Genomic DNA, 26,830 nt, shown 5'->3' with positions numbered 1-26,830 from the left:
TTCAACAAAATATAATTGTGTAATTATACACAAGTCATCTCCAGCCATAACACCAGAGGGAGATCGACAAACCATGTGCAACCCAGATTCGGCACAAACAAGGGACTAAATTCATGCTACTAAAATGTGGAACAGACTTATAGCATGTTATGTAGACAGCACTATAATTGTATTATATATAGTTATAGCATGCCATAGTACATATGTATAGCATAGTAGTAAATATGCATAGTTTATATGTATAGTGTATGTATAGTTTCATTATATAGATATTCCACTGTTACTTTCTTAGCTTACGCATGTTTCATGATATTGATAAATGCTTTTATGTGATGTATTCCCATGCTTTTGTTCTTGCTTAAATGTAAGTCGCTCTGGATTAAGAGCGTCTGCTAAATGCCTAAATTGTAAATTGTAAATTGTAAATTGTGGAACGCCCTACCAACAGTCATTAAGACATGTGAATCCCTAGACTCCTTCAAAACCGATATCAAAGAGCACCTACGGACGGCTGCAATTCGAAACTGGCCCCCGCAGAATCTGAATCCTCCCATCCACCCCTTTTCCCCCTCACTGTATATGTTTTCTACCTCCTTTTATGATGATTTCCTGTTTTTGGCTATTATAGAAGAGTATATTTGTAGTAGATCTCTAAATCTAAATGTCATGATGAATTGAAAAGGGTGGACCATATTGTAAACAAAGTGTAATGCTTTATGGTGTCGTCCAGTTTTGTATTGAGTTGTGCTTGAAATGTACTGTAAATCTCCAATCTGTTAATACATACTTCAATCAATCGGCTTCAAGTGGGACACCTACATGTACCATTAATAATATAGCTCATTTAGAAAACTCAGTGCTTTGTGCTGTTATGTGGCTGCAAAGCTCATTTAGCCCCAGAGTGTAATGAGAGCCAACACATAAAAGGACAATCCATTTCTAATGTGCTCATTCATTGCACCTACACCCAAGTCAGTGCACACCGCGGCGAGAAGAAATGAAATGGCGCTTTGCAACGACAGTCCTTCAAAGTGGAAAGGGTGTCACGATATAAGGCAACAATGCATCTTGAAGACATCATTTAGGTTTTCAAATTATTCACAAAGCTCAGTCGACACAGACTCGTGTGGTTTCTAAACAGCTTTATACCGTATAGTTTTATTGCTAGAGAGAGAAGAGACACCCAACACCTGCAACTAGGATGCATTACCGTATAGTGTGAGATGAGGTTCCTTTTAGGTCACAGAGTGACCGTTGGGCTACCTCTCCCTAAAGTCAGAAACATACTCCGTACACACACGGGTAATATTCCAAAACTAGAGTACAGCTGCAGCTGTAAAGCCTGTAAACTAGCCTTATTGAATATTAGTTTATGTGACAAACCACGTCATCATCTCGACAGAGAACATTCAGTTATAATGTAAGCTGTTACAGTTGAAATGTAAAATACAGGGAAAAAAATGCCCCGCAGGCCTCCTTTTCTTTACATAAAGTTACACATAACTAAAGATGAGCAAGGGGAACAGCACATCACAGTGAAGACACGGAAATCAAACACCGTAAGAAACAGGCAAGCTCAGAGAAAACCAGTTACAGAATCCTTTACATAATCAACAAACACAGGGGATTTATCTGATATATCCGAGACATTCAGGCTATAATGTGTAAATGTATATTTCACACAGAACCGAGCTGCTAACCGAGGGAATAAGCTCTTCATTATAAGTTCGTATAACATGCCAAAACAACTAAAGTAAAAGTGTTAACATATTTTACTATATATTACTGTAGCAACTACTTTTCTGCGGTTGAGATAATATATAACCATTCAGAGTTTATATGAGCAGTGTTTATAATGCACTATACGTGGAAACACGAGCAACGTGGAGAACGTCTGGGGGCGACTAAACGAGTCACGGTTGCTCCCCTTCTTCGTCGTCCTCTTCCTCGGACTCTTCCTGTTGACCTTTCTTCTAAAGGAACACAGAGAGAGAGAGACGGTGTCGTTTCAGAGCAGGAGCATCACTAACGTTGCACTCATGAGTCATGACTGTAATATGATCTAATCAATTAATACATATAGATCAGTGGGGGCAGATTCAGGAAATAAACAATTAACTTTATTGTATTCTCGTCCGCTATCATGTCAACATTACATGTGGCCATTAACTCTATTTTTCCCAGGTATGTATATATACTATACGTCGGCGCTAGGTGGCGTTGTCTATGTAATGGTTGATTCCTAGGAAGCCTTTAACATTGGTCCGGTTCCCATAGCAACGCCCCACCGTTTCAACTATGGGATTGGAAATATATTCACAGTGCAGAGCAGTGGAAGGGAGGATTTTCAAGATTCTAAAATCGCTGTCCTTGGTGGATTTTCTGCCATCCACATTTCGGATTTAATTTGTGCCTTTGTACTGCTTGGAATGGATTCAGAAGCATGAACATCCCCTAGTTTGACATGTCGCATAAAGGAAAGTTCAACATTTCTGCCTCATATAGGATGTTAATGGTAACAAGAAACCCCTATAAAAGAAATTGCTCAATACTGTCAGATAGTGGAGTCATGAATGTATGTATATAGATAACATTGTAGGCCAATAAAAAAAAGACTATGGGCTCCATCAAGCGCCACCCTTATCCTTTATCCCTAAACTAATTTGATTTTTTTTACTATTTAAAAAACAACAACATTTAAAATAGTTCCAACTAGCCGATCTACATCGAGACATTGTGAGCTTGTAGATCGGCTATTTTAAAAGGTTTTTGAAAATAGTAAAAAAAAAAAGAAAAAAAAGGTAAATTAGTTTAGGGATAAGGGACAAGGGGTGGGGCAGGATTTAGCCCTATATACCAAACTTCCCACTCCACCACCCCGACTACTGGACTATACAATTTTGTGAATAGCATGAACTGTCTGTGTGGTCAACTGTCTGTGTGCTCAACTGTCTGTGTGGTCAAGTTGGGTCACATTTACAAGCCAAAAGGGCTATAGCCTTATCGTGGAAAAATATAGGCAAACCCAGTATTGCTCAGTGGTTTAGGGAGTTATCATTGTGTCTTCCTCTGGAAAGAATCACTTATACTTTGAAGAATAAACAGAAGATGTTTGATAAGATATGGGGACGGTTTATCCAATATATTACGGTTAATGATTTATCTTATTTAATGTTGGAAACTGAAAATGTCTAATTGTATTCTCTGTAGCTGTTTGGTGTTGTGGCCATAAGGACTCTGTCATTGTTTGCTTGTTACCAATCTAAGTGCCCTTATTTTATTATACTGTATTTATGTATGTATTGTATGTTTTTGTTTTGTTTTTTGTTTGTTTTTCATTTTAAGTAATTGTATTGTCTGTATTATGTATTGTTTTGTTGTATTGTCCGTTTGTCAAAAAAGAAAAGAAAAATGCAATAAATATAGTTAAAAAAAAAAAAAATTGGGTCACATTGATTCACTCTGGTGTCATGTATGTCCTTATTATAGGTCCTCCTACCAGTTTGAGGAAGTCGAGGAGCTTGTAGGCGTCCTCGCCAGTGGACAGGTCCACGAAGTCCCGCGGGATCCGGTAGCTGAGACACGGACTGGGCTGGACCGTCACCTCGCTGGTGGTGTAGCGGAACGCCGGGCCCTCCTGGGAACGCCACGCACACACATCGTTAACATCGTGATTCAGGACGGGCGGGAAGGGAAGCCCTTTTGGTGTTTTAACTAAGCATCATGTTGTAATTTTAGCTGTTGAAAAATAGCAGATCTACAAGCTCGTGGCGCGGCACCGAGTGCCGCGCCACGAGCGCCGCGCCACGAGCTTGTAGGTCTGCCATTTTTGAAAGATCGTGGAAATGTGGCGCAAACCTTTTTATATATATTCTTTCAGAGCGAACGTTTTTAACTCAAATCTTTGCTTCCGGGGGGGGGGGGGATCCCTGGAACAACATATCTTCAGATGGGGGTCGGCGCCCAAATACATAATTCTGGGGGTCCTTGACTTGAAATAGTTTGAGAACGACTGACATAAAAACAAAGTTTTCAGAAAACTGTCATGATTTAGAAGACATTTGTAGAAACTGTTCTCAGGTCTAAATGGGTTAAAGCATGGCAAGTGATACAGTATATGAGTGTACGTAGTGTGTGTGTGTGTGTGTCATTGTGTACGGACGGACGGACGGACGGTCCAGGTGTTGCGTCATTCACCTGTTCCTGGGCGACGTCACCGTCTTCTTGACCGCCCGAGATGCTGTTCCCAGACATAAGCTCCTCCCACGTGAAGAGCAGGGAGTCTGTGACCTCACCGAAGGGGTTGATGTCAATCAGCCACACTTTACCCTGTAACAGTTACACACATACATGTGACCTCACCGTCAATAAGCCACACTTTACCCTGTAACAGTCACACACATACATGTGACCTCACCGTCAATCAGCCACACTTTACCCTGTAACAGTCACACACATACATGTGACCTCACCGTCAATAAGCCACACTTTACCCTGTAACAGTTACACACATACATGTGACCTCACCGTCAATAAGCCACACTTTACCCTGTAACACACATGCAGACGTACACATGCACAATTGCAGTGCTTATAGCCTTATACATAAGATGCAAACAAGAAAGTTAGTTTTTTCACATATAAAATGACCACAGCTTCAACTTAAATAAAGTAAATGAAATAAAGTAAAATAAAGCAGTGTAAAACGGTCAACAAAAAGGTACGGTGTCCCACACACCCCCTTTTATCGGTACCTTCGGACCTTCTTCAGGTATGACATATAGAAATTTGAAAATGGGCCTGGGCCATGTGGCTCAGCGGTCCAGGCACCTTGGCTGGTAATCCAGTCTGGCAGTGTGCCACGGCCCGCGGGTTCGACTCCCGATCCCGATGGACTTTACTGCATGTCACCCCCACCCACCCCATCTCTCTCCCCATTTCCTGTCAGCCTACTGTCTGTCCCTCTATAAAGAAATATAATATAAAAGGCGAAAGCCACAAAGAAAACATTTTAAGAAAAATAAAGAAATTTGAACTTACCCAACTATCTCTGTAGACATCCAACACAACTGTATAACAGGAAACACTCAATTAAAACTAAATCTATTGTATTGTCATTTAGTTCAACGCCATTCAATGTTTTACAAGTAACCAAATATGTGGCCTAGGTACTGTTGGAAAGGTTTGCAATATTGATTAATTTAAATAATTCATTGGATAGCTTGTCCTCACATTTCCTTCGTAAAAATTAAATGTTAATTAAATTAAAATGTATAATGCCATTTATTAATTGCCTAATATGCAGTACGTACTGAATCAACGTTTTAAAAGGCCATTTCATAGCAAAAATAATAATCCAGGGGTGCATGCTTTTGGTTAGACACACCATTGGTCTGATATCTCAAACCCTCACCCTAACCCTAACCTCCCACGGGGCAGCACACCTAAACCTAACCTTAACCATCTCCCAACCCTTAACGCACCCCTCACCAAGCTTAATCCAGTCGGACCAATGCTATGTCGAACCAAACGATGCCTCCCCCAATCCAGACCCCAGACCCCAGAACTAAACTCACAGTCTTCATCCAGGAAGTTGTACTGGATGTGCTGGCTGAAGAACTCCTGGATGGACTGGGAGATCTGCTCCTCCTGCTTAGAGATGTGGTGGTAGTACTGCGTGTAGTCTCTGGGGGAGATACCTGAGATGGACACATGTTCACAGAGAAGATTGTGTGCACATCTCGATGCCTAGTATATCCAGGCCAGGGGCCTGTTTCACCAAACTTGGATTAGAGATTAAGCTGGGATTTAACACATATCCTGGCTTAATATATCCTGGATCAGCGATTAACCGGTTTCATGAACGCTGGTTAATCTTGCCAGATTAATTTAACCAGTTAACCTGGATATGTTGAGGCTTGATTCGGTTTCATGAAAGTGATGCTACATTAGTTACCATGGAAACTAATGCTTTGGACTTAGCCTGCTCCGGACCAGGCTAACAGCCAGGTTTAACCTATACTAATCCTGATGTCTTTACTGTTCATTAAGCAGTCAAACTGATCACAAACCAATTATGTTTTCCAGATTTATTCAATTATTATGGGTTTATGTTGCCTTATTTGTATCGGCCTGCATTAAAGGACTAATTTAAGCACTATATAAAATCAAATAACCAAAACCAAAATATATAGGCTGCACAACATCATGACAGCTTGTGAGATTGTAGATCAGGGCGACTGTGGCTCAAGAGGTAGAGCAGGTCGTCCAATGATCCATGGGTCGGCGGTTCGAATCCCGGCTCCTCCTGTCTACATGTCGAAGTGTCCTTGGGCAAGACACTGAACCCCAAATTGCTCCCGATGTGCTGGTTGGTACCTTGCATGGCTTCCGCCGCAATCGGTGTATGAATGTGTGTGTGAATGGGTGAATGTAATGCACAATCTATGTAAAGCGCTTTGGATAAAGGCGCTATATACTGTAAATGCACCATTTACCATTTATCAGCTGCTTTTGGTGAATGTTCCCCATGAATAGGTTTGTTGTCGTGCAAGTGCATGGTTAAGAAGAATTATATTATATTATATTATTTTTTTTATTTTTTTGTAAAAGTGAAAACCACTAAATATTACCATTACTCATATTACCATTGTAACGTTTCACCCACTACTAGTCCTACATACTTACACCTACAGAAACCCCATTCAAACCTATTTAGGTTCATCCTACGGTGGACATGTGTGCCTGAAAAGGAATCTTTGAAATGTTTCATAGTTTTAGAAATATAGTGCTTTAAAATTTGAGACATTTATAGGCAGATAGTGGCACTTCAAAAAATCACTTTCACCTAGAAACTCCATTCACACTTTGTAAAATTCAGCTTACTGTGGAGACACATGCTGGAACTTTTTACTTTGAAATGTTTTGTAGTTTCTGAGTTATTTAACTTAAACGCCCAATGCATTCTCAATGGCAATAGCACAAACTTTGGCATGCTACAGTACATGAACCCATGACCCTCACCAGTCTGGCCCCTGTCTGGACAACAACCCCCTTCCCCAAACGTAGCTCCCTCAGAGGAGGGAGTTATGGCCAAATATCACAATGAACACAATATTTTGGGCCGATCAAATCATTAGAAAGAAGAAATTAAAGGCAGGAGACAACACTATTTGTTTTGTTTTTCTTCTTATAAATTATTTGATCGTAACCGTCTTTAAATAAATACTTAAAGAAAATCCTATGGGAGAAATGCATTGCATTTCATTTCCTGGGCCACTCGTCGTTCTGAAAGGGGGAGGGACTGCGACGCTCTATACCCCATGAAGAAGAAGGATCAGTAAATCTGTGATCCACATAATGGGTCTAGAGACAAAAAGCCAGACTGTCTATTAAGCCAGGCTTGCTGATCCCGGCTCGCCAAATCCGCCAATTCTGAGCCTCGATTGGCTTTAGTGGAACGGAATAAACCAGGCTGTAAAGACCAGGATTGAAAAAGCCTGGTTTTGGCCTAAATCCTGGATTAGTTAATCCAAGTTTCGTGAAACAGGCCCCAGGTTGCTGGATGTAGGCATCAAGGCAAACATCCAGGAAGAACATCCACACACCAGTTCGTAGAGCTCCGAGAGTTACTTCATTTTAAGACAACAAATTGCAACGATATTTAATAATATATATTTGCCTGATTTACCTAGTCGGTCGAAACGATGCAATTTTTAGCAAAATAGTTATATGATTTTGAACGTGGTTAAACTGGCAGTCTGGCACAATAATCTTATTATTAAAAAGAGCCGTTGCCTGAAATCAGGGGTTCAACCGTTTTCATTTCAAGGACCCCCAGTTCAACTGCCCGTTTAATGGCGTTTCTATCTCATATTGTAAAATCTATGTTACAAATGAACACTCTCAGAGTTATAGTCCCATAAAGGTCCATTTGTTTCCCCACTATCATCTTGTTGGGGACCCCCTGGAACTCCCTCAAGGACCCCTGGGGGTCCCTGGAACTCCCTCAAGGACCCCTGGGGGTCCCCGGACCCCTGGACGACCAGGTCTGAGTGGAGGTGAAGTAATGCTCACCAATAAGCTTGTTTTCTTTGACGAAGCAACGGAACTCTCCTCCAGGAATCAGCTCGCTCCACTTCCTCAGGACCAGCTAAGCAAAGGGAAAAAATATTAACAATAATAATCACACTTGTGTGAAGTGAGGGGCACTCTTAGGGCCGATTCATACTCCTATTTTACCGCCGTTTCGGCGCTGTAGTGCCGAAAAGATTTCGGCTCGTCAGAAATGTTCAGTAGCACCGAAGAGCCGACTTTAGGACGGTACCTGCTAGTGTTGTCGAAAATATCGATATATCGATAAATATCGATTCTGAAAAATTAAAAGGGTTCGATATGACTTTTCCATAGTATCGATACTATCGATACTGTCCCACTCCGTGCTCTCGTTGGTTGAGACCATGCTCCGCAGCGCAGAGTACAGCCCCCTCCAAACTGAGCCTTGAGGGAGGGGAGGGGCCGTCACGACAGTCCTGAGTCCACTTCTCGAGCGCACAGCAGCACTCACAGACAGTAGGCTACAGTAGAACGACACAGTGTAGTAGCCTACTACACTGTGTCGTTCTCTCTGTGAAGTTCTGTCTCCACGGCTCCACGCTGTGTTAACTTCTTTAACGCTCGTATTTCTTTATGTAATACTACTAATAAAAATAATAGTTTAAGTAGGCTGGCCTTATACAGGATGCATTGAATAATATCTGAATAGATTATCAAACTTTTTTTTTTTAAATAATTATAAATGATAAAGATTATAAATAAGGAATAGAAACCAAGATGATGTGGTTGACTGGTCAGAAAGAAATTAAATGCTGTTGTGCTTCACAACTTTACTTTTATGTGTAGGCCTATACTGGTTTATAATCGATAGTTATTTATAATAATAATAATAATTATAATAATAGGCCTAATAATAATAAAAATTAAAAAAAATATGAAAGTGCATAAGACTGCACAGCTTTTATTTGTAATAAATGTTAAACCCTCAGAAATCGCCGTGGTTGCGTGGTATCGAAAATGGTATCGAAATATATACTTTTCCAAATATCGTATCGAAGTTGAAAATCCAGTATCGTGACAACACTAGTACCCGCAACCCCCAGCCCCCCCGAACCTCAAATGACGTCACATTGTAGGCTCTACAGAGCCGAACCCACTTTTATTCGGCTCTAAAATAGGAGTATGAATCGGCCCTTATCATAAATACCATTCCATGCTCAGCCAATCAAATCATTTCTGTGGTACAAACACAGCCACAGTGTGTGTGTGCGTGTGTGTGTGTGTGCGTGCGTGTGTGCGTTCGCGTTAATTCCATCACTACACGCTGTGTAAAGTACCTCGTAGCTGATGACTGGGTCTGGAGTGTCATGGTCACTGCATCGAAGGAACCTGAAGGAGGGAACGTATAGGGTTAAAAAAAGCACACCCAGAACTAGGGATATCCCGATACACTTTTTTCGCTTCCTATCCCAATACCTCAATTTCTGTGTTAGCCAATACCGATACCGAATACCGATACCAGTGTTGTGATCTCATGTTGTGTTTATAGCTATATATATATATATATATATATATATATATATATATATATATATATATCGTGTTGTGTTTATAGCAGACTCCTCACTCAAATGTGCACTTGCAGTTTGGGCAACTCTAAAGCAAACTCCACATGCCCCAACATTTTATTTACCTGCCATAGTGTCAACCCCTTACCCCTGGCCCTGTGTCGGATCCAGGGGGGCAGTCAGCCAGATATTTCGTGAAGCCTCATTTGAAATCGGTAGTTCATATAATGGCCTGTTGTGGCGCTGGACCGGACCCAAAAAGCCCCATAGCTCCATAGAGGCCCATGTATTTTGGCCCAACTTCACCTAGACTGTATTACCTTAATAAACATGGTCATGAATACTTTCTTCTTCCAGTCACTAGTTTAAAGTCTCATTTCTAATGTCATAATATTCTTTTTGGAAAATTATGGTCCCATTAATTAAAAAAATGACCATAAAGAAAAAAAAACATCGCGTATGTTCTGAGGGGCGTGGCTACCATTACAGTCTATGATCGGGATTCCCCTCCCACTCGAGTCAAAATAAAAACCAACGGAGAAGAAGGGGGGAAGTCCCGCCTCGTTGTCTGGGCAGCCAATGACCAGCTGGTATACAAAACGGAGCCAGCCAATGGCCAGCTGGTACCAAAGATGGCGACTTACATCAGGAATTAGCATATTATTACAGGCTTCATTTTACGTTCATGTTAGACCCGGGGAACGCTTTGTCCATATTTTTTACAGTCTATGGTCGGATCACTGGTTAGACTGGCATATTCACCGATACCGATATGACCCGATATGGCAAATAAGGGCCGATCCGATACTTTTCTGATACCGATACAGTATCGGGACATCTCTACCCAGAACACATGAGGCTGACGTGAAGAGGCAACATAGAACATTAACCCTTTGAAAGGTTGTTCCTCCAAATCCAAACCATCTCGTCTGGCTAGACTTATTATCTCTCCTCTCTCTGCTAGTGGCTGAAGAGAGATTCTCCCTTTTCTCATTTGCAGTCAAACTATGGAGGGGCGAGATGGTTTAGGGGCGACCGTACCCGATTACCTTCAGTCAAACTGTCGAGGTGGCGAGATGGTTTAGGGGCGACCGTACCCGATTACCTTCAGTCAAACTGTCGAGGTGGCGAGATGGTTTAGGGGCGACCGTACCCGATTACATTCCAATATAGTGAACGACCAAATTAACTAATATTTTTACTGGACGACACTGAATGACCCAGTTCACTGATCCATCTTAATTAACCCGTTTAGACCCAAGGACGAAATGACTTCTAAATCCTGACATTTTCCTGAAAAACCCTAGGTTTCTGTGTCAGTGGTTCTCAAACATTTTCATGTCAAGGACTCCCAAGAATATTATGTAATTGGCTGCCGACCCCCCATCTGAAAATATGTTGTTCCAGGCAGGGACCCCACGGAGGCAAGGCTTTGAGTTAAAAACGTTCGCTTTGAAAGAATATATATATATATATTCAAAGATTTGCGCCACATTTTCACGATTTTTCAAAAATAGCAGACCTACAAGTTCATAGCGATGATAGCTATGAGCTTGTAGATCTGCTATTTTTCAATAGCTAAAGTATAACGCTATAATGCTTAAAGGACAACTTTAGTTTTTTTCAACCAAGGTTCATGTTTTAGGTTGTTATTAGAGAAACTAAAAGGTGAGTGTTCATTTTCTTTCATTTGCTGCTTTCTTTCGTTTTAGGGATTTTAGCAGTTTTTGACAGGGGGGCGGGGCATTCGAGCATGGGGCTAAATATGTATTTTTTAACACAATTTTATGGTGATTTATTTTTTTATGGTTTACTATAGTCCTAATAAACGCCAGGAAATTACATCTGGCCACAAAAGATCACAGGATCTATTGAATGTGACAAACTGACATATTGAGCCTATACACACAGTATAAGCCTTCCCCCAGTAGGCTACCTTCACATTCAGTAGATCCTGAGATCTTCTGTGGCCAGATGTAATTTCCTGGCGTTTATTAGGACTATAGTAAACCATAAAAAAAGAAATCACCATAAAATTGTGTTAAAAAATGCATATTTAGCCCCATGCTCGAATGCCTGTCAAAAACAGCTAAAATCCCTAAAACGAAAGAAAGCAGCAAAATGAAAAAAGATTAACACTCATCTTTTACTTTATCTAATAACAAACTAAAACATGAACCTTGGTTGAAAAAAACTAAAGTTGTCCTTTAAAACACCAAAAGGGGTTCCCGCCCCGAGAATGGGTTAAAGCATAAAATGCAAAAGAAATCCTAACAAATAAAATCCCCGCTGTGGCCGATTAGATGCAACTAGAAATAGACCCTAATATGGTCTCCATTTCCACCAGTGTCCTGCAAATGGCTTATAAATAATACACACAAACACCCACACCCCCACACACACACATACTTGGCAAACACCCACACGCACACAAACCTGGCAAACACCCTGTACTCCATTAAATCATGCAATGCAGTAAGTCTTATCCATGCCAAACGTTGGTGCCACTGCCAGCCAGCCAGACCCATTAGGCTCACCAGGGGAAAGTAAATCTAATCTAGTGGTCTCTTAGCTGCACTGCTGGCACAAAAAAAAGGCTGAGTTACTGCCTTCCATTCCAATATTTTACAGCAGCTTGAAAGCCAGCCAATGTACTGTACACGGTGTCTCCTTGGTATTCTTTTAACAGGGTGTAATCTAAATGCAAAGTGAGTGTTTCTGAGTCGGTGTTTTTCTTCTTCTTTTTTTGCTCCAGGAAAGCGGGAGGGAGGCTTACGGTTGCGTGAGGTCGTGGGTGATGAAGTCGGAACTTTTGAAGAGCAGAAATATGTCGCTGAGAGTTTGACACTGAAGAGAGCTGTTCAGGGCAATCCAGTTAGCATCCTACAGGGGGCGCACACACACGCACAGAGACACAGACACAGACACAGACACAGACACAGACACAGACACAGACACAGACACAGACACAGACACAGACACAGACACAGACACAGACACAGACACAGACACAGACACACACACACACACACACACACACACACGTCAGTCTAAGGCTAGACTCACAATAACATACAGCAACAGAAGTGCCCAAATGGGGTAACAATAGTTCACTAAAAGAAATAGAATCTACCCGCGGGGCGCTCCAGTTGAGTTTAGGGAACGCACGTCCACCCAGGACATTGATGGCCTCTAGGACAGTCGAGGTGAACTCAGGGAACTCTGGTGCCTGGAAAACAAAGGTTTTCAAAATGTAAGAATGCTACGAATCTACGATGCATAAAATGAATATTAGTTTTATTAAAACTTACTGTAACGGTTGTGGTCGTCTCGTCATCTGACCACTAGGGTACAAACAGAAAAGTAATGTGATTACTACATACACACACACAATGAAAAATGAAAACTGTGTGGAAGGAACACGTTATTCCGACCAGTTCCTTTCCCCTCCATCAGCCCCGTCTGGCTACAGTGGCTAGGGGGAGGTAGTTTAGAGATGTTTTTTGTGAGGGTACCTACCTACCCTATGGGGACACGGGGAGAACATGTGAGGGTGCCTACCCTAGGGGACACGGGGAGAACATACAAACTCCACAGAAAGGCCCTTTCACCAACCCTGCCTCGGATATGGGCACTGATGACGCGGAGGAGAAATACGCCCCCAGGGCCCACAGCGTCCGCAGCAGGAATCGAACCCAGGACGTTCTAGACTGTGAGGTGCCGCCCAAAAAAGTCACCACAAGGGAGGGACGAGTATTGTAATTGGGCAAGACTGTGTGCGTCAGTAGGCGCCACGTGGAAGAGACAGACATAGCCATCTTTATAACCTACTTCCACGACAGTGGGTTCAGCTGAGAGCTGAGATTATGAATTCACAAAAATAAGATAGTTGTCATTGACTGATTTGAAAAGTATTTGGGAAATGAATCCCATGGCAGCGTGTGCGTGACATAAGACAGTGGAGTGGTCACCCGAGTAGTTAGTGAGATCAGCTACATATATACTGTACATATATATATATATATATATAGACACAAACAAACACAGTGGTGAACGCAGAGATCATTCATTCACCCTCCTGGTCTTTCCTCTCCTGCATACCTGAATGTCCTCTTCTGCGTCTGAGTCGTCTGAGTTAGTCTGCTGCGTGTTGTGATCACTGGTGAGACAAATGACGAGGAGGCCATGTTACAGTAGCCCTATACTTACACTGTACAAAAGAATCAATGATTAACCCATTCATTTTTTTTTTAAGATATTTTTTGCGGCTTACGCCTTTTATTGATTTTTGAAGGGACAGACAGTAGGCTGACAGGAAACGGGAGAGAGATGGGGGGGATGACATGCAGTAAAGGCCGTGTCGGGTCCGGGAGTCGAACCCGCGGCACACTGCGACTGGATTACCAGTCCGGTGCCCAGACCGTTACGCTACGGCCTGGGCCTGATTAACCCATTCTGACCCGAGATCAGATTCTATACATGTCTTCTACGTCCTGACAGTTTTCCATTCTGACCTGAGATCAGATTCAAAAAATGTCTTCTACGTCAGTCGCTCTTCGATTTTTCAAAAATAGCAGACCTACAAGCTCGCTATATATATTTTATATATAAAGAAAATATAACAAATTATGTTTCTCAATTATTTGTTTAATTGAAAAATTGAAAAAAATCTATCAAACTCCTAAAAATGCTGGAATGTATTTACTTACAATTGTTACTATGTTCACTGGTACTTTAAATTAGTATTGATGGTTTACCACTTAGCAGTGCAATAAAACGCAACAGAAAGTACATTAACAATACATGATAGCACATGTTATTATACGTTTAAACACGTCTGTATGAGATAGCAAGGGAGAGAGATAGTGTGTGTGTGTGTGTGTGTGTGTGTGTGTGTGTGTGTGTGTGTGTGTGTGTGTGTGTGTGTGTGTGTGTGTGTGTGTGTGTGACCCTACCATCCAGAGACTACCAGGGTTCCATCGTCCAGTAAATAATCTATTACATTCTGAGGCAGTGGCAGAATCAAACTGAAACAGAGGTAGAATAACAGAATCAAACTGAAACAGAGGTAGAACAACAGAATCAAACTGAAACAGAGGTAGAACAACAGAATCAAACTGAAACAGAGGTAGAATAACAGAATCAAACTGAAACAGAGGTAGAATAACAGAATCAAACTGAAACAGAGGTAGAACAACAGAATCAAACTGAAACAGAGGTAGAATAACAGAATCAAACTGAAACAGAGGTAGAATAACAGAATCAAACTGAAACAGAGGTAGAATAACAGAATCAAACTGAAACAGAGGTAGAATAACAGAATCAAACTGAAACAGAGGTAGAATAACAGAATCAAACTGAAACAGAGGTAGAATAACAGAATCAAACTGAAACAGAGGTAGAACAGAATCAAACTGAAACAGAGGTAGAACATTGCAGTGTAAATCACTAAATCACTAAGCCAGTGGTTCCCAAACCTTTTCATGTCAAGGACGCCAAAATTGACACTAATTAGCCTGTGGACCCCCATTTGAAAACATATGCCAGGGACCCCCGTAAGAGAGGATTTTTACAGCTCTAGCAGTGATTCTCAACCCGTTCAATTTAAGACATGCATTAGTCTACGGACCCCCATTTAATGGCATTTCTATCTCTGGGACACCCAATTTATGTTGTAAAATCAATGCTAATTTAACTCTGAGAGTGTACACTCTCTGAGTTACAGACCCATAAGGGTCCATTTGGTTCCAAATCATCATTTAGCTGCTGGGTCCCCCCCTGGAACTCCCTCAAGTACCCCTGGGGGTCCCCGGAACCCACTTTGGGAACCACTGTTTTAAGCTGTTCGTCACATAGACATGGTTGATGGTTCGTCATAACTTGATGATGATGATGACTATTATTGATTGAAGTATTTAACAGTTTGCAGAATTACAGTACACTTCAAGCACAACTCAATTCAAAAACTGTTAACTGTGGAAGACAACAGGTGGTCCGTGGACCACTGGTGGTCCGTGGAGGTATTGCATGTGGTCCCTGACCATGCATTTAGTAATGTAGCAAAGTGAAGATTTTTTATTTTCTTCCACGGAACAGTGCACTAAACGTCTGTGCACTGTTCTGTGGAAGTGTGTCAATGTTATCAGAATTACTGGGAAGTCTGAGGTTAAGAGATTCCACAGAAAAGGTGTACCAGCTTGCCTGATTGAGTCATCATTATTAGGAAATGTGCCCATGTATAATCATGTCATCATGTGCTATCTTGCACGTATTTGCCATTTTTACTATATAGTAATATAGGCTATAGTACTGTATATATAGTACAAGATATCAGTAGCCTCAGTACTGTATATCAGTTAAGTCCGTGGACCATCGTTTGAGAAACAGTATAAGACATGGGATGCATTCCATAACAAATGTTACGAAAGCACTAATCTTAGCCCATATCCCATTACAACACAACAGTGGTCCCCAGGTTGATCCTTAGTCAAGGTGGTGGTCCCTGGTTCACAATCAGTTGAAAACCCCTGCCATAAAGCATTACACTTGTTTACAAAAGAGTCCACCATGTTCAATTCATCATACCATTTAGAGAAGACGTACAAATTTACACTTCTATAAGTATATAGCCAAAAAAACAGGAACATCATCAGAGGTAGAAAAGGGAAAAGAAACATTTACAGTGAGGGGGGAAAAGGGGGCAGTTTCGAATTGCAGCCGTCCGTATAACACATATAGGTGCCCTTTGAGAGCAGTTTTGAAGGAGTCAAGGGATTCACACACATGTCTTAATGACTGTTGGTAGGGCGTTCCACGTTTTTGTGCCGAATTAATTAACCCATTCTGAACGGGAACCCATTTTGGTGTTGGCATCATGTTATGCTTCAGCTATTGAAAAATAGCAGATCTACAAGCTCATAGCGCGCCACCGAGTGGCGCGCTACGAGCTTGTAGGTCTGCTATTTTTTGAAAAATCGAAGAACGACTGACATTTTTATAGAATCTGATCTCAGGTCAGAATGGGTTTAATCAGACCAGTGTGTTGTCCAGTGGAAACCTCGTATGAATCTGATCTCAGTGTTGTTGTTGACATTTAGCCAGAGATAAATTAAAGCTAGCCAGCATATCATAATCACATTAGCCACATTTCTTCCCACAACAACACCAACACAACCAACAACAACAGCATTGATTAAAACCCTCTGGAATGAATGTTTACCTTTTAATGGTGTGCTTCTTGAATAAAGGAAACCAAACAGAAAACTGACAGTTTACAACTTGCTCCTTCTTCATGCTGCAATTCATACAACGGAAGTAGTGTGTCCATCGGGTAAACGTGTCCGGAGTAGTCGGCTCCTCGTCGCCGTAACACGTTCCACAAGACAGGGCTGGGAATTTTAACACTGTTATAATAATATATACGGTTTACGGTTATTTGCTTTGATTATATCGGACACGAATATATATATATATATATTTATATTTTATATTTAATAAAAAATAAATAACCGATGATTTAAGTTGATTCGATTCTTTCTGTCAAAAGTAATTCTTGTTTATTGTTTAAGGACGGGGATGTTCTTTCTGTGCTACACATGTAGGCGTGTTCAATACGAAACTCTGGACTTTCACGTGAGTCAACTTTACAGATTATTTTTTTTGCAGACATTATTATTATATTATGTAATCGGTTTTTTTTTTTCAAAAGGAAAATTATCAAAAAGAAATGTCTATTCCGGACAAATCGTTGAGATTTACTTAACGATCCGATCCGGGTTGTAAATGGAAGCTTTTTGAATGGGGAGGGGGGGGGGGTGCATCTTTGCAGGACAAAAGCGATGCTTGCTTTAGATTCAGAATATCGACATGCACTATAGTGTCGCTCGCTGACAACCGCCGATCTACAAGCTCACACTGCGTCGCGACTCGATCGCGACGTTAATGCAGCAGTGATCGTGTAGATCTGACTCTGATGCTATAGCCGAGAGCGACGGAGTAGCGACTCCAGTGATGTGTACTGTACAGTGTACACTACTGTAGTGCAATTCAGGTTTCAGTTAACAGTTGACGTTATATTATTAATTATCTGTTGAAGTTGGACAACAACAAACAAACACAGGCCTAGATGTTTTCTCGTTCGCTGTGTTTCATGATCAAGGGCAGGCAAACTTGGCCATATAAATAATACCCGGTACAGTCTTGTACTTTTTGCCATTTCAGTTGTTACTGTACACACTCATTACTACAAGATGAGTGGCATTGAGCATCCCAAGGCGACCACAATCCCGCACATCACGAAAGAAGAGGTAATAGACAGTAAAGCCTTATTTTGTATTTTTGCAACTTTATATACATGGCGATCGTGTGATGTGATGTCAGATCATACATTTGGATGTGTTTCTGCATGGCTGTTCTGTACGGTTTGATCTCTATGAATTGAATACACGTACATAACAGACCACAAATGGATAAAGCCCTCTTTGGCTGTTTGTGTCATCCTACAACTGTACTATTTGCATGCATGCAAAACAAAGATTTCAATCTTTGATGAATTGAAAATGGTGGACCCTGTTGTAAACAAGTGTAATGCTTTATCAGTGTGTCTGTCTGTCGACCACAGTAACAGTCTTTGTATTGAGTTGTGCTTTCATGTGAAATTGACCCATTCTGCAAACTGTTAATATATACTTCTATCAATCTATCAATCTAGGTAATTGCAGCAGGAAAATGGGTCAAACTTGAGAAGACAACATATGTGGATCCAGCAGGAAATACAAGGTAGTGTGGTCGTATTACATTATTTTACGTGCACAGTCGCCTTATTTCCAATCTGGGAGCCCTTATTTCAATCCTTGTCTTTTGCTAGAACCTGGGAGACAGCGAAAAGGACAACAAGACAAACCAACCAGGAAGCTGATGGTGGGTGTTTCTGGTTCTTGCTGTAGGCATGACAGCGTCATGACTTCACATCACATCACATCACTCCCAATCTTCCGTCGTAATCTGAAAACCCACCTTTTCAGACTCCATCATGGCCCGTAGCACTTATGTAGACTTAGATAGCATTTTAAACAGATTTATAGCATGTTATGTAGACAGCACTATAATTGCATTGTATGTAGTCATAGCACTTTATAGTATATATAGTATAGTATGTATAGTTTATATGTATAGTTTCATTATATAGATATTCCACTGTTACGTTCTTAGCTTACGCATGATCCATGATAATTACTTTAATGTATGTGATGTATTGCTATGCTTTTTGTTCTTGCTTATTGTAAATCGCTCCGGATTAAGAGCGTCTGCTGAATGCCTAAATTGTAAATTGATGTTATGTATTCAGAGACACTGAGAAGTTACTTTACACAACTCTCTAGGTGTGGGAATAATCGCCCTGCTGAAAAGGACCCTCCATAAAGACTGTGTTGTCATGGTGAAACAGTTCAGGCCTCCCATGGGACGCTGCACTCTGGAGTTCCCTGCAGGTCAGAAGTCTTATTTGGCAGTACTCTACTGTAATCTACTGTACTGAGTCTACTGCTCCAGCCTCCATATATAGATGGGGAAACAGGCATTGTTGATTTCGTCGACTAAAACTAAGACGAAACTTGTTCGTCGACTACCTTTTTTTCACTGATGGAAGACTAAATGGAAACTAAATGAAAACTAAGCTATGATGACTAAAACTAAGACTAAATATATTGACAATTTCGTCAACAAATAAAAACTAGAGTAAAATGTTAGGAAGGGACTAGTGGACAAGAGATCCAGTATAAGTCATTTTACACTTGGTTGCGTGCTGAAAATAGCAGATCTACAAGCTTGTAGATCGGCTATTTTCAGCAAGTGTAAAAACAGTCATTATGACGGCATCAAGGCCCGCCAAAATACTAGTCGACTATAACAATTTAGTCGACTATATCAACTGTAGATTTAGTCGACTAAAATCTTACGATATTTAGTCGACTAAAACTAAACTAACACAAAAGAATTCCGGGTGACTAAAATATGACTACGGTAAAACAAAATTAAAGCTATTCAAGAGACTAAAACACAGCCTTGAGCAAAAGTCAAGCACAGTGGGACTGTGTTTGTCTTGTCTTTCTGCTTTAATTCTATTCATGCTGTTTCAATCATCCAGTATAATCTGGTATGCCGAGACTGACTAATATTTTGTTTTGCTGTGTGTGTGGTGTGTGTGTGTGTGTGTGTGTGTGTGTGTGTGTGTGTGTGTGTGTGTGTGTGTGTGTGTGTGTGTGTGTGTGCACGCTGTGCCCAGGACTGATTGACGAGGGCGAGAGTGCAGAGGTCGCGGCTCTGAGGGAACTGAAGGAGGAGACGGGTTACAAAGGAGAGGTGGTGGGAGTCACCCCAGGTATGGAGGGCTTACTTAAGGGATATTATACAACAGGTCGTTTCCAGGAAACAATCTGATCGGTTGAAACAGCCTTCTAGTGGTTCAAATGAGCACCACTCCACACCTAATTGCAATCTAGATTCAGAAACCTATGAGATCTCATTTCTAAATATGAGCAAGAATGATGCAGCACTATCTAATCACTGTCTGTCTAATTTGTTTTGCTACAAGACCTGTACTTAGGTAGACTTTTTTACATCAAACCATTCCACATATGTGTGTTTGTTTTTGCTTCTCTCACGCCAACACAACATTTATTTTGCTGTTAATTTTGCATTTCTGATGCGTTGTAGTGAAAATATAATCACAATATTACACTATAGGTCATGCTATATACCTATGGCATATATGTGCCTTCTGCCACAAGGCCACACCAGTGGCCACACCGCGGCTCAGTGACGTCATGTTGTAGTTCGGTGGTCACCTCACCACCACACTACCCTCCAGACTATGAATAACACTTCAGTCACCTCCCGCCTCTTGTCCTCCCACAGTGACCTGTTTGGACCCTGGTCTGTCCAACAGCACCACCCAGATCGTGGCGGTGAACATCAACGGAGATGATCCGGAGAACATCAACCCCACCCAGCAGCTTGGTAAGAGAACATCAACCCCACCCAGCAGCTTGGTAAGAGAACACCAACCCCACCCAGCAGCTTGGTAAGAGGGGCGCAGGAAGAGGTCAAGGAAGGACCCCCAAATGGACACTAATTAGCCCACGGAACCCCATTTGAAGAGATATGCCAGGGACCCCCCTCCCCTCCCCAATGCATAAGAGAATATTTCTTATGACTCTAGCAGTGATTCTCAACCATTTTAATTTCAAGGGCCGCCAGTGTGACATGCATTAGGCTACGGACCCCCATTTAATGGCATTTTTATATCTACCCCAATTTTTATAACGGGTCCATTTGGTTCCATTTGTACACTCTCAGAGTTACAGACACATAAGGGTCCATTTGGTTCCTAACGATCATTTAGCTGGGGACCCCCTGGAACTCCCTCAAGGACCCCTGGGGGTCCTTTGGGAACCACTGCGATTAAATCTCCCAGCATGATTTATTTACCTAATGTTAGAAGTTAAAGGTAACAGAATATAATAGATACAATTTAGATACATTTAAAAATGTCTAAATTAAATTAAGCATTTTATTTCTATTAGTCTTGGGAGTGGCGGTGTAATTGTTTTGTCAGACACATTGTTTTTACAGTAAAAATGTCTCATAATCTCAATAGGATGGGCCACACATAATATCATGAAGCATGCACGCATGCACGCACGCATGCACACACGCACGCGCGCACACACACACACACACACACACACACACACACACACACACACACACACACACACACACACACACACATACACATACACACTTATTGTAAAATACTATATTCATCAGATTTTGATCATGTTCCTCTTATATTTTCTCCCCAGGTGATGGAGGTAAGCTGAATTAGTTGTGTGTGTGTGTGTGTGTGTGTGTGTGTGTGTGTGTGTGTGTGTGTGTGTGTGTGTGTATGTGTGACTGTGTGTGTGCCTATATATTTTTCTATTTTATTATTATTATTATTACCGGTATTAATCATGCAACCTATATCACATGGTCCTTTTATCTTTTCTCCCCCCAGAGTTTGTTGAAGTCATTCTTTTACCTCTTGGTGAATTCCAACACAAAATAGATGGTAATTATTTCATTGTTATTGAAATGTATCTATATCTGTACGGGACGTAATGTCGTAATAATGATTATACAACAGGTCGTTTCGAGGAACCGATCTAATTGGTTGAAACAGCCTTCTAGCTGTGGTTCAAACGAGCATGACACCTAATCAAAACTGCTCTGTTCTCCCAGAGCAAACTCGGAAGAAGAAACCACCCCCCCCCCCCCCTCTCGTGTAATATTGCTTAAATATCGCCGCGTGAACTGTGTAATGTATGCATATTATTATGGTTATTACAAACGGATATCTTTGCATGTTTTTTCCTCTCTAGAGTTGATGAAGAAAGATCAGATAATTGTGGATTCTAAAGTGTACATCTTCGCCATGGGTATGACCCAGGCGTTCTTCAAACCCAATGAGCTCCCTGTCCTCAAACAGTGAGATGCGTTTATGTTTATGTTTAAATAACATGAAATTGACCAACGGTGGCATTTTATTAATTGCAGTTTGATTTTGTGTTTTTATGTTCCAGAGCAGTGGTTCCCAAAGTGGGGGTCCGGGGACCCGCAGGGGTCCCTGAGGCAGTTCCAGGGGGGGTCCCCCAGCTAAATGATAGTTTGGAATTGGAACCAAATGGACCCTTGTGGGTCTGTAACTCTGAGAGTGTACAAATGGAACCAACCGGACCCGTTGGGGTCCGCTTTGTTCCATTTTTAGACTCTCAGAGTTACATTAACAGTGATTTCAGGGTTGAGAATCACTGCTAGAAATCTTCTCTTATGGGGGGGTCCCTGGCATATCTTTTTCAAATGGGGGTCCGCGGGGCTCATTCTGGGGGTCCTTGACATGGTAAAAGTTTGGGAACCACTGTTCCAGAGAGAGAATCATAGCACATTTAGTTTTACCATGAAATTGTAACAAAGGATTAATAATATAGTTTCTCTGTTGTCAGAAAGTTATAACTAATTACTATTGTGCACCTTAAGCCTTATGGTTAATGCCAGGTCCTGTTCCATTATTATACAGTCAATATGATATTCCATACCGTCGCTGTCAGGAGGAAACCTCATAACTCCATTTTTCAGGTTTTTGATTTGCCATAAATCAGTGCTATTGAACACCCTTTACGTCTGTGTGTTGTTTCGAAAGTATTGAACCAATGGAAAGTAGTAAAAAGTGCTTTGGACTAACTGCACCCCCTCTCCCCCTCTCAAAATGTCTGCTAAAAGCAACTAACTCCACCACCTCTCAAAATGTCTGCTAAAAGCAACTAACTCCACCACCTGTCAAAATGTTTGCTAAAAGCAACAAACTCCACCACCTCTCCCCCTCTCAAACTGTCTGCTAAAGCAACTAACTCCACCACCTCTCCCCCTCTCATGGAAGTAATTGACAGTATATCAAGTATATAAAGACCAACTTTGATGAGGCAGTATTGCTTTGTTTAAAAGAAATACAAGGTTTTCTTAATTTCCTGAAAAACTTATATTTTTCATTTCCTGAATAATTAACATTTTGGAGTTATGAGGTTCCCTCCCGACAGTCAGCAGTGATATAGTATTTGTGACCACGATGAAAACATTCCTAATACTAACCCATGTTAACGTTAATTTGCTTAACTCTATTGTAATTCATCACAGAGGTACTGTATTAAATGAAAAAAGAAATACAAAAAAAAGGTTGTCTCTTGTCTCTGAAATGTAAATAAATCTGCTTTTAATCAATACATTTCAAATATAACAGGGTATTCAACATTGTGACAACAAATATATATACCAGTAAGACATCTTAAAGGCCAAGGCGAGAAGCGACCGCAGGGCTGAGACACTCTTACGGGTCTCAGCGGTATTTAAATGTCCCCAAACATTTATCAAATATCGACCGCAACTTAAACGGCACCTCTCTCCAACACACCTTACATGCACACACGGTAGTAAAATTTCTTATAGAAATGACAATTCACCCGACTGGTAATCCAGTCGCAGTGTGCCGCGGGTTTGACTCCCGAGACCGACACGGCCTTTACTGCATGTCTTCCCCCATCTCTCTCACGTTTCCTGTCAGCCTACTGTCTGTCCCTTAAAAAAAACAATAAAAGGCGTAAGCCGCAAAAAATATCTTAAAAAAAAAGAAATGACAATTCATAGAACATAATCAAAACAACCTGAGCTGAACATTTCATATTCTGACACAGAAGTCCCGTTTATATTTGATTGAAGGAATGTCGTCGCAGCAAAACGACTTAAAACTGCCAACCTTCGAGCACCATGTTTTATTCCAGCACCATGTTTTATTCAAGCACCATGTTTTTGTTTCATGGCTCTTTGACTATGAAGGGTAAACCCGGAACTTTCCTTAACCTGAAACTTAACCACCAAAAAAAAGAGTCAAATTCTCCGCTCTGCGTTCTCAGAAGTGACGTTAGTACCACCTCCACCTCCAGAGTCCAAAAGGAGGTTCTGAGAAGCTTATGTGAAACCGTGGAGACAAACCCAGAGCCGGTGAAATGTCACGTGGAGGAAAAAATGAGGCACAAGTCACTGTGTGGAGACATAACATCATAACCCAATGATTATCCAACATGATAACATCATAACCTAATGATTATCCAACATGATAACATCATAACCTAATGATTATCAAACATGATAACATCATAACCTAATGGTTATCCAACATGATAACATCATAACCTAATGATTATCCAACATGATAACATCATAACCTAATGATTATCCAACATGATAACATCATAACCTAATGCTATATATATTACATTTTGTGAGTGGAATCAGGCCACGGCATTGATGGAAAAGGCTGTTTGAAGGATTGTCATCATGGCTGTGTAACCACAGCACAGCCGCACTTAATAATTCAAACATGGTCGATGTACAGTACAATTAAGCTATGAACTTATTCTATAATGTATATATATAATCTGTTGGGTGGAAATCTCATAATTGTCCAAAACTGTTATTTTTCAGGATTAAAAAAAACAAACAAACAAAACATCAAGCTCAAAACGCAGCGCGTACAGATTTGCTATTTTTGGCCCTTTGTCGTGACACTGTAGTCAGGTAGGGCGAGACATTTACACACACACACACACACACACACACACACACAGAAAGGTTACGTTTACGCCCAAAACGTTTGACAATAATGCAAACATGCCCAAAACATAGGGACGCCAACATGAAAGTGGTTAAAATGCCTCAGGGGCAGCAGTTGGCTCAGTGGCAGCTTTAAAACAAAACAACAAAAAACAGGATTTACTGGTCGGCATGCTGCCTGGGAGCACAGGAAGGACTGGTGTACAAATAAAACATTAAAAAGTGGAAATCACAACCATACAGAACCAAATCATACAAAGTTAAGTGTACAAACTACATACAGTACATATACATGTGCTTTGGGCTCCACTTTCACTCCCTCTGAGTGAAAGAGGGATAAAAATCTACCCTAATCTGCTCACTGCTAATTTTCTAAATTTCATTATGCTTTAAGTAGCGTGTGACATGTTAAACTAGGGTGTTTTTTTATGATTCTGAATCCATTACAAGCATTAGTTTTGCACAAAAAAAACATTTGGGTAAGTGGCTATGGCCAAATTTAGTCCAAGGAGTGTTTTTCATGCAAAAGCCCTAGTTTAACATGTTGTACGTCTGTTTGACAGAGAAGCTTTCATTTCATGCATGTAGGCAATAAGTTAACCTGGTACAGTGGAATGTCTACTCCTTAAATGTTTCATGACATTCATTTTCATTTATTTGTATTTTTCTTTTAGGTTTCATTCTCAATTACACCCCAAAAACCCTGAACTTTGAACATTCAGTGGATTTTCTGTGGTCTGGGGTTTTCTCTGGGCTTTGGAAGCCTTTTGAGCTGCAATGAAAACAGGCAAAACAGTGAAAACAGTGACATCTGCTGGCGAATCCCATTGACATATGGCATTTGCAGGCTGTGACATCACAGTCAGCAGGAAACCCCACAGACCACAGAAAATCTACTGAATGTTAAAAGTTCAGGTTTTTTTGGGTGCAACTGAACTCGGATAACCTAAAATAAAATCACAATCCCTTTAATGTGAGTAAGGCCATAGAAAGCGTTAGAAATGTTGTAAAACTGATTTCAAGTTTTAGACGTTCTCAAGACAATAATGTCAGTTTCACGCCAACGACGACAGCACAGATAGAGAACAAACAGCTGACGACTCTGAGGCGCGCGCACGCACGCACACGCACACACACACACACACACACACACACACACACACACACACACACACACACACACACACACACACACACACACACACACACACACACACACACACAGAAAGGTTACGTTTATGCCCATATAACAATAATGCCAACATGCCCAAAATATAAAACATAGGGACGCCAACATGAAAGTGGTAAAAATGCCTCAGGGGCAGCAGTTGGCTCAGTGGCAGCTTTAAAACAAAACACAAAAAACAGGACACACACAAGCTTTAAATAAGCTATTCATCGAATGCATCGAGTGGTTTTCAGCTGGCCTCAGAATCACATGCTCACCAACATCCACCAACACCCTAACCAACACATTATAATCATTACATTTGAAGTATCAACGGCAACAGTGGCTGAGGAAGTGTGCTTCCCCGGGGGAAGGGTTAGTCGGTGACACACAGGAAGTTCTACAGGGCTCAGGACAGCTGTGTTTACAAAATGACAATATTCCCGTATACTGTATATAAACAGGAGGTTTCATTTAAGACTGCGTTTATAAATCATTATAAGAAGTTACGGTCCCTGCCGATGTGTAACCTTTAGAAGAATTACGGCGTCTTATCGTACCTCCATTTCATGAAAATCCTGCTGAAAATAGTCCCATCGTTTGTGACCGAGTCGGAAAATAATCCACCGCTGTGATGAGGAACATCAACACAGCCATGGCGGATTGAAACCGTGAACTCAGTTTCCCAGAAGCCCTTGCAAAGCCAGCGATTTCCGGTTAAGTCGTCATAGTGTCGTCCTCGTCACGATGTCCGCGACAAAGACGATATTTCTTAAAAGTTATCCGAAAACGGCGAATTAAACATTTTTTTAGCATGTTTTAGCGTGTTTTCCGC

The 26,830-nt window shown here is 41.1% G+C and overlaps 3 protein-coding genes across 3 annotated transcripts in view; 1 reads left to right on the top strand and 2 right to left on the bottom strand.

Moving 5' to 3' along the window:
• Positions 1–1,125: 1,125 nt before the first annotated feature.
• cdc123 (cell division cycle 123 homolog) lies at positions 1,126–16,953 on the bottom strand. Its single transcript, XM_083758245.1, has 13 exons — positions 16,843–16,953; positions 14,579–14,650; positions 13,725–13,782; positions 12,935–12,967; positions 12,757–12,852; positions 12,400–12,506; positions 9,393–9,444; positions 8,077–8,152; positions 5,577–5,699; positions 5,041–5,069; positions 4,198–4,329; positions 3,500–3,637; positions 1,126–1,973 (listed from the first exon to the last, which is right to left on the bottom strand). Exons 1-13 carry the CDS (start codon positions 16,926–16,928, stop codon positions 1,914–1,916), a joined length of 1,062 nt encoding a protein of 353 aa, XP_083614371.1. The 5' UTR covers positions 16,929–16,953; the 3' UTR covers positions 1,126–1,913.
• Positions 16,954–17,647: 694 nt separating this feature from the next.
• nudt5 (nudix (nucleoside diphosphate linked moiety X)-type motif 5) lies at positions 17,648–22,673 on the top strand. Its single transcript, XM_083757625.1, has 8 exons — positions 17,648–17,929; positions 18,334–18,401; positions 18,490–18,542; positions 19,004–19,111; positions 19,906–20,001; positions 20,538–20,639; positions 21,682–21,735; positions 22,046–22,673. Exons 1-8 carry the CDS (start codon positions 17,873–17,875, stop codon positions 22,153–22,155), a joined length of 648 nt encoding a protein of 215 aa, XP_083613751.1. The 5' UTR covers positions 17,648–17,872; the 3' UTR covers positions 22,156–22,673.
• A 3,378-nt stretch (positions 22,674–26,051) lies between these two features.
• apaf1 (apoptotic peptidase activating factor 1) overlaps positions 26,052–26,830 on the bottom strand; it is a 38,450-nt gene continuing 37,671 nt past the window's right edge. The window contains exon 26 of the mRNA XM_083757417.1: positions 26,052–26,830. This exon is cut by the window's right edge and continues 300 nt beyond it. The gene's annotated coding sequence lies outside the window, so the exon portion shown is untranslated.

Source organism: Protomyctophum parallelum (genome assembly GCF_964188405.1).
Source record: "Protomyctophum parallelum genome assembly, chromosome: 22".
Taxonomy (NCBI): domain Eukaryota; kingdom Metazoa; phylum Chordata; class Actinopteri; order Myctophiformes; family Myctophidae; genus Protomyctophum; species Protomyctophum parallelum.
Note: the sequence above shows the minus strand (reverse complement) of the source record. Positions and strands in the feature narration are given on the sequence as shown.

Coding starts and splice junctions, on each gene's coding strand:
- cdc123 (XM_083758245.1), bottom strand. CDS start 16,928: ATGAATTGCAGCATGAAGAAGGAGCAAGTTGTAAACTGTCAGTTTTCT. Junction 12,968..13,724: donor ACGCAGAAGAGGACATTCAG/GTATGCAGGAGA, acceptor TTTGTACCCTAG/TGGTCAGATGACGAGACGAC. Junction 9,445..12,399: donor ACCCACGACCTCACGCAACC/GTAAGCCTCCCT, acceptor TCCCTCCTTCAG/GTTCCTTCGATGCAGTGACC.
- nudt5 (XM_083757625.1), top strand. CDS start 17,873: ATGAGTGGCATTGAGCATCCCAAGGCGACCACAATCCCGCACATCACG. Junction 17,930..18,333: donor CGCACATCACGAAAGAAGAG/GTAATAGACAGT, acceptor CTATCAATCTAG/GTAATTGCAGCAGGAAAATG. Junction 20,640..21,681: donor CAACCCCACCCAGCAGCTTG/GTAAGAGAACAT, acceptor TTCTCCCCCCAG/AGTTTGTTGAAGTCATTCTT.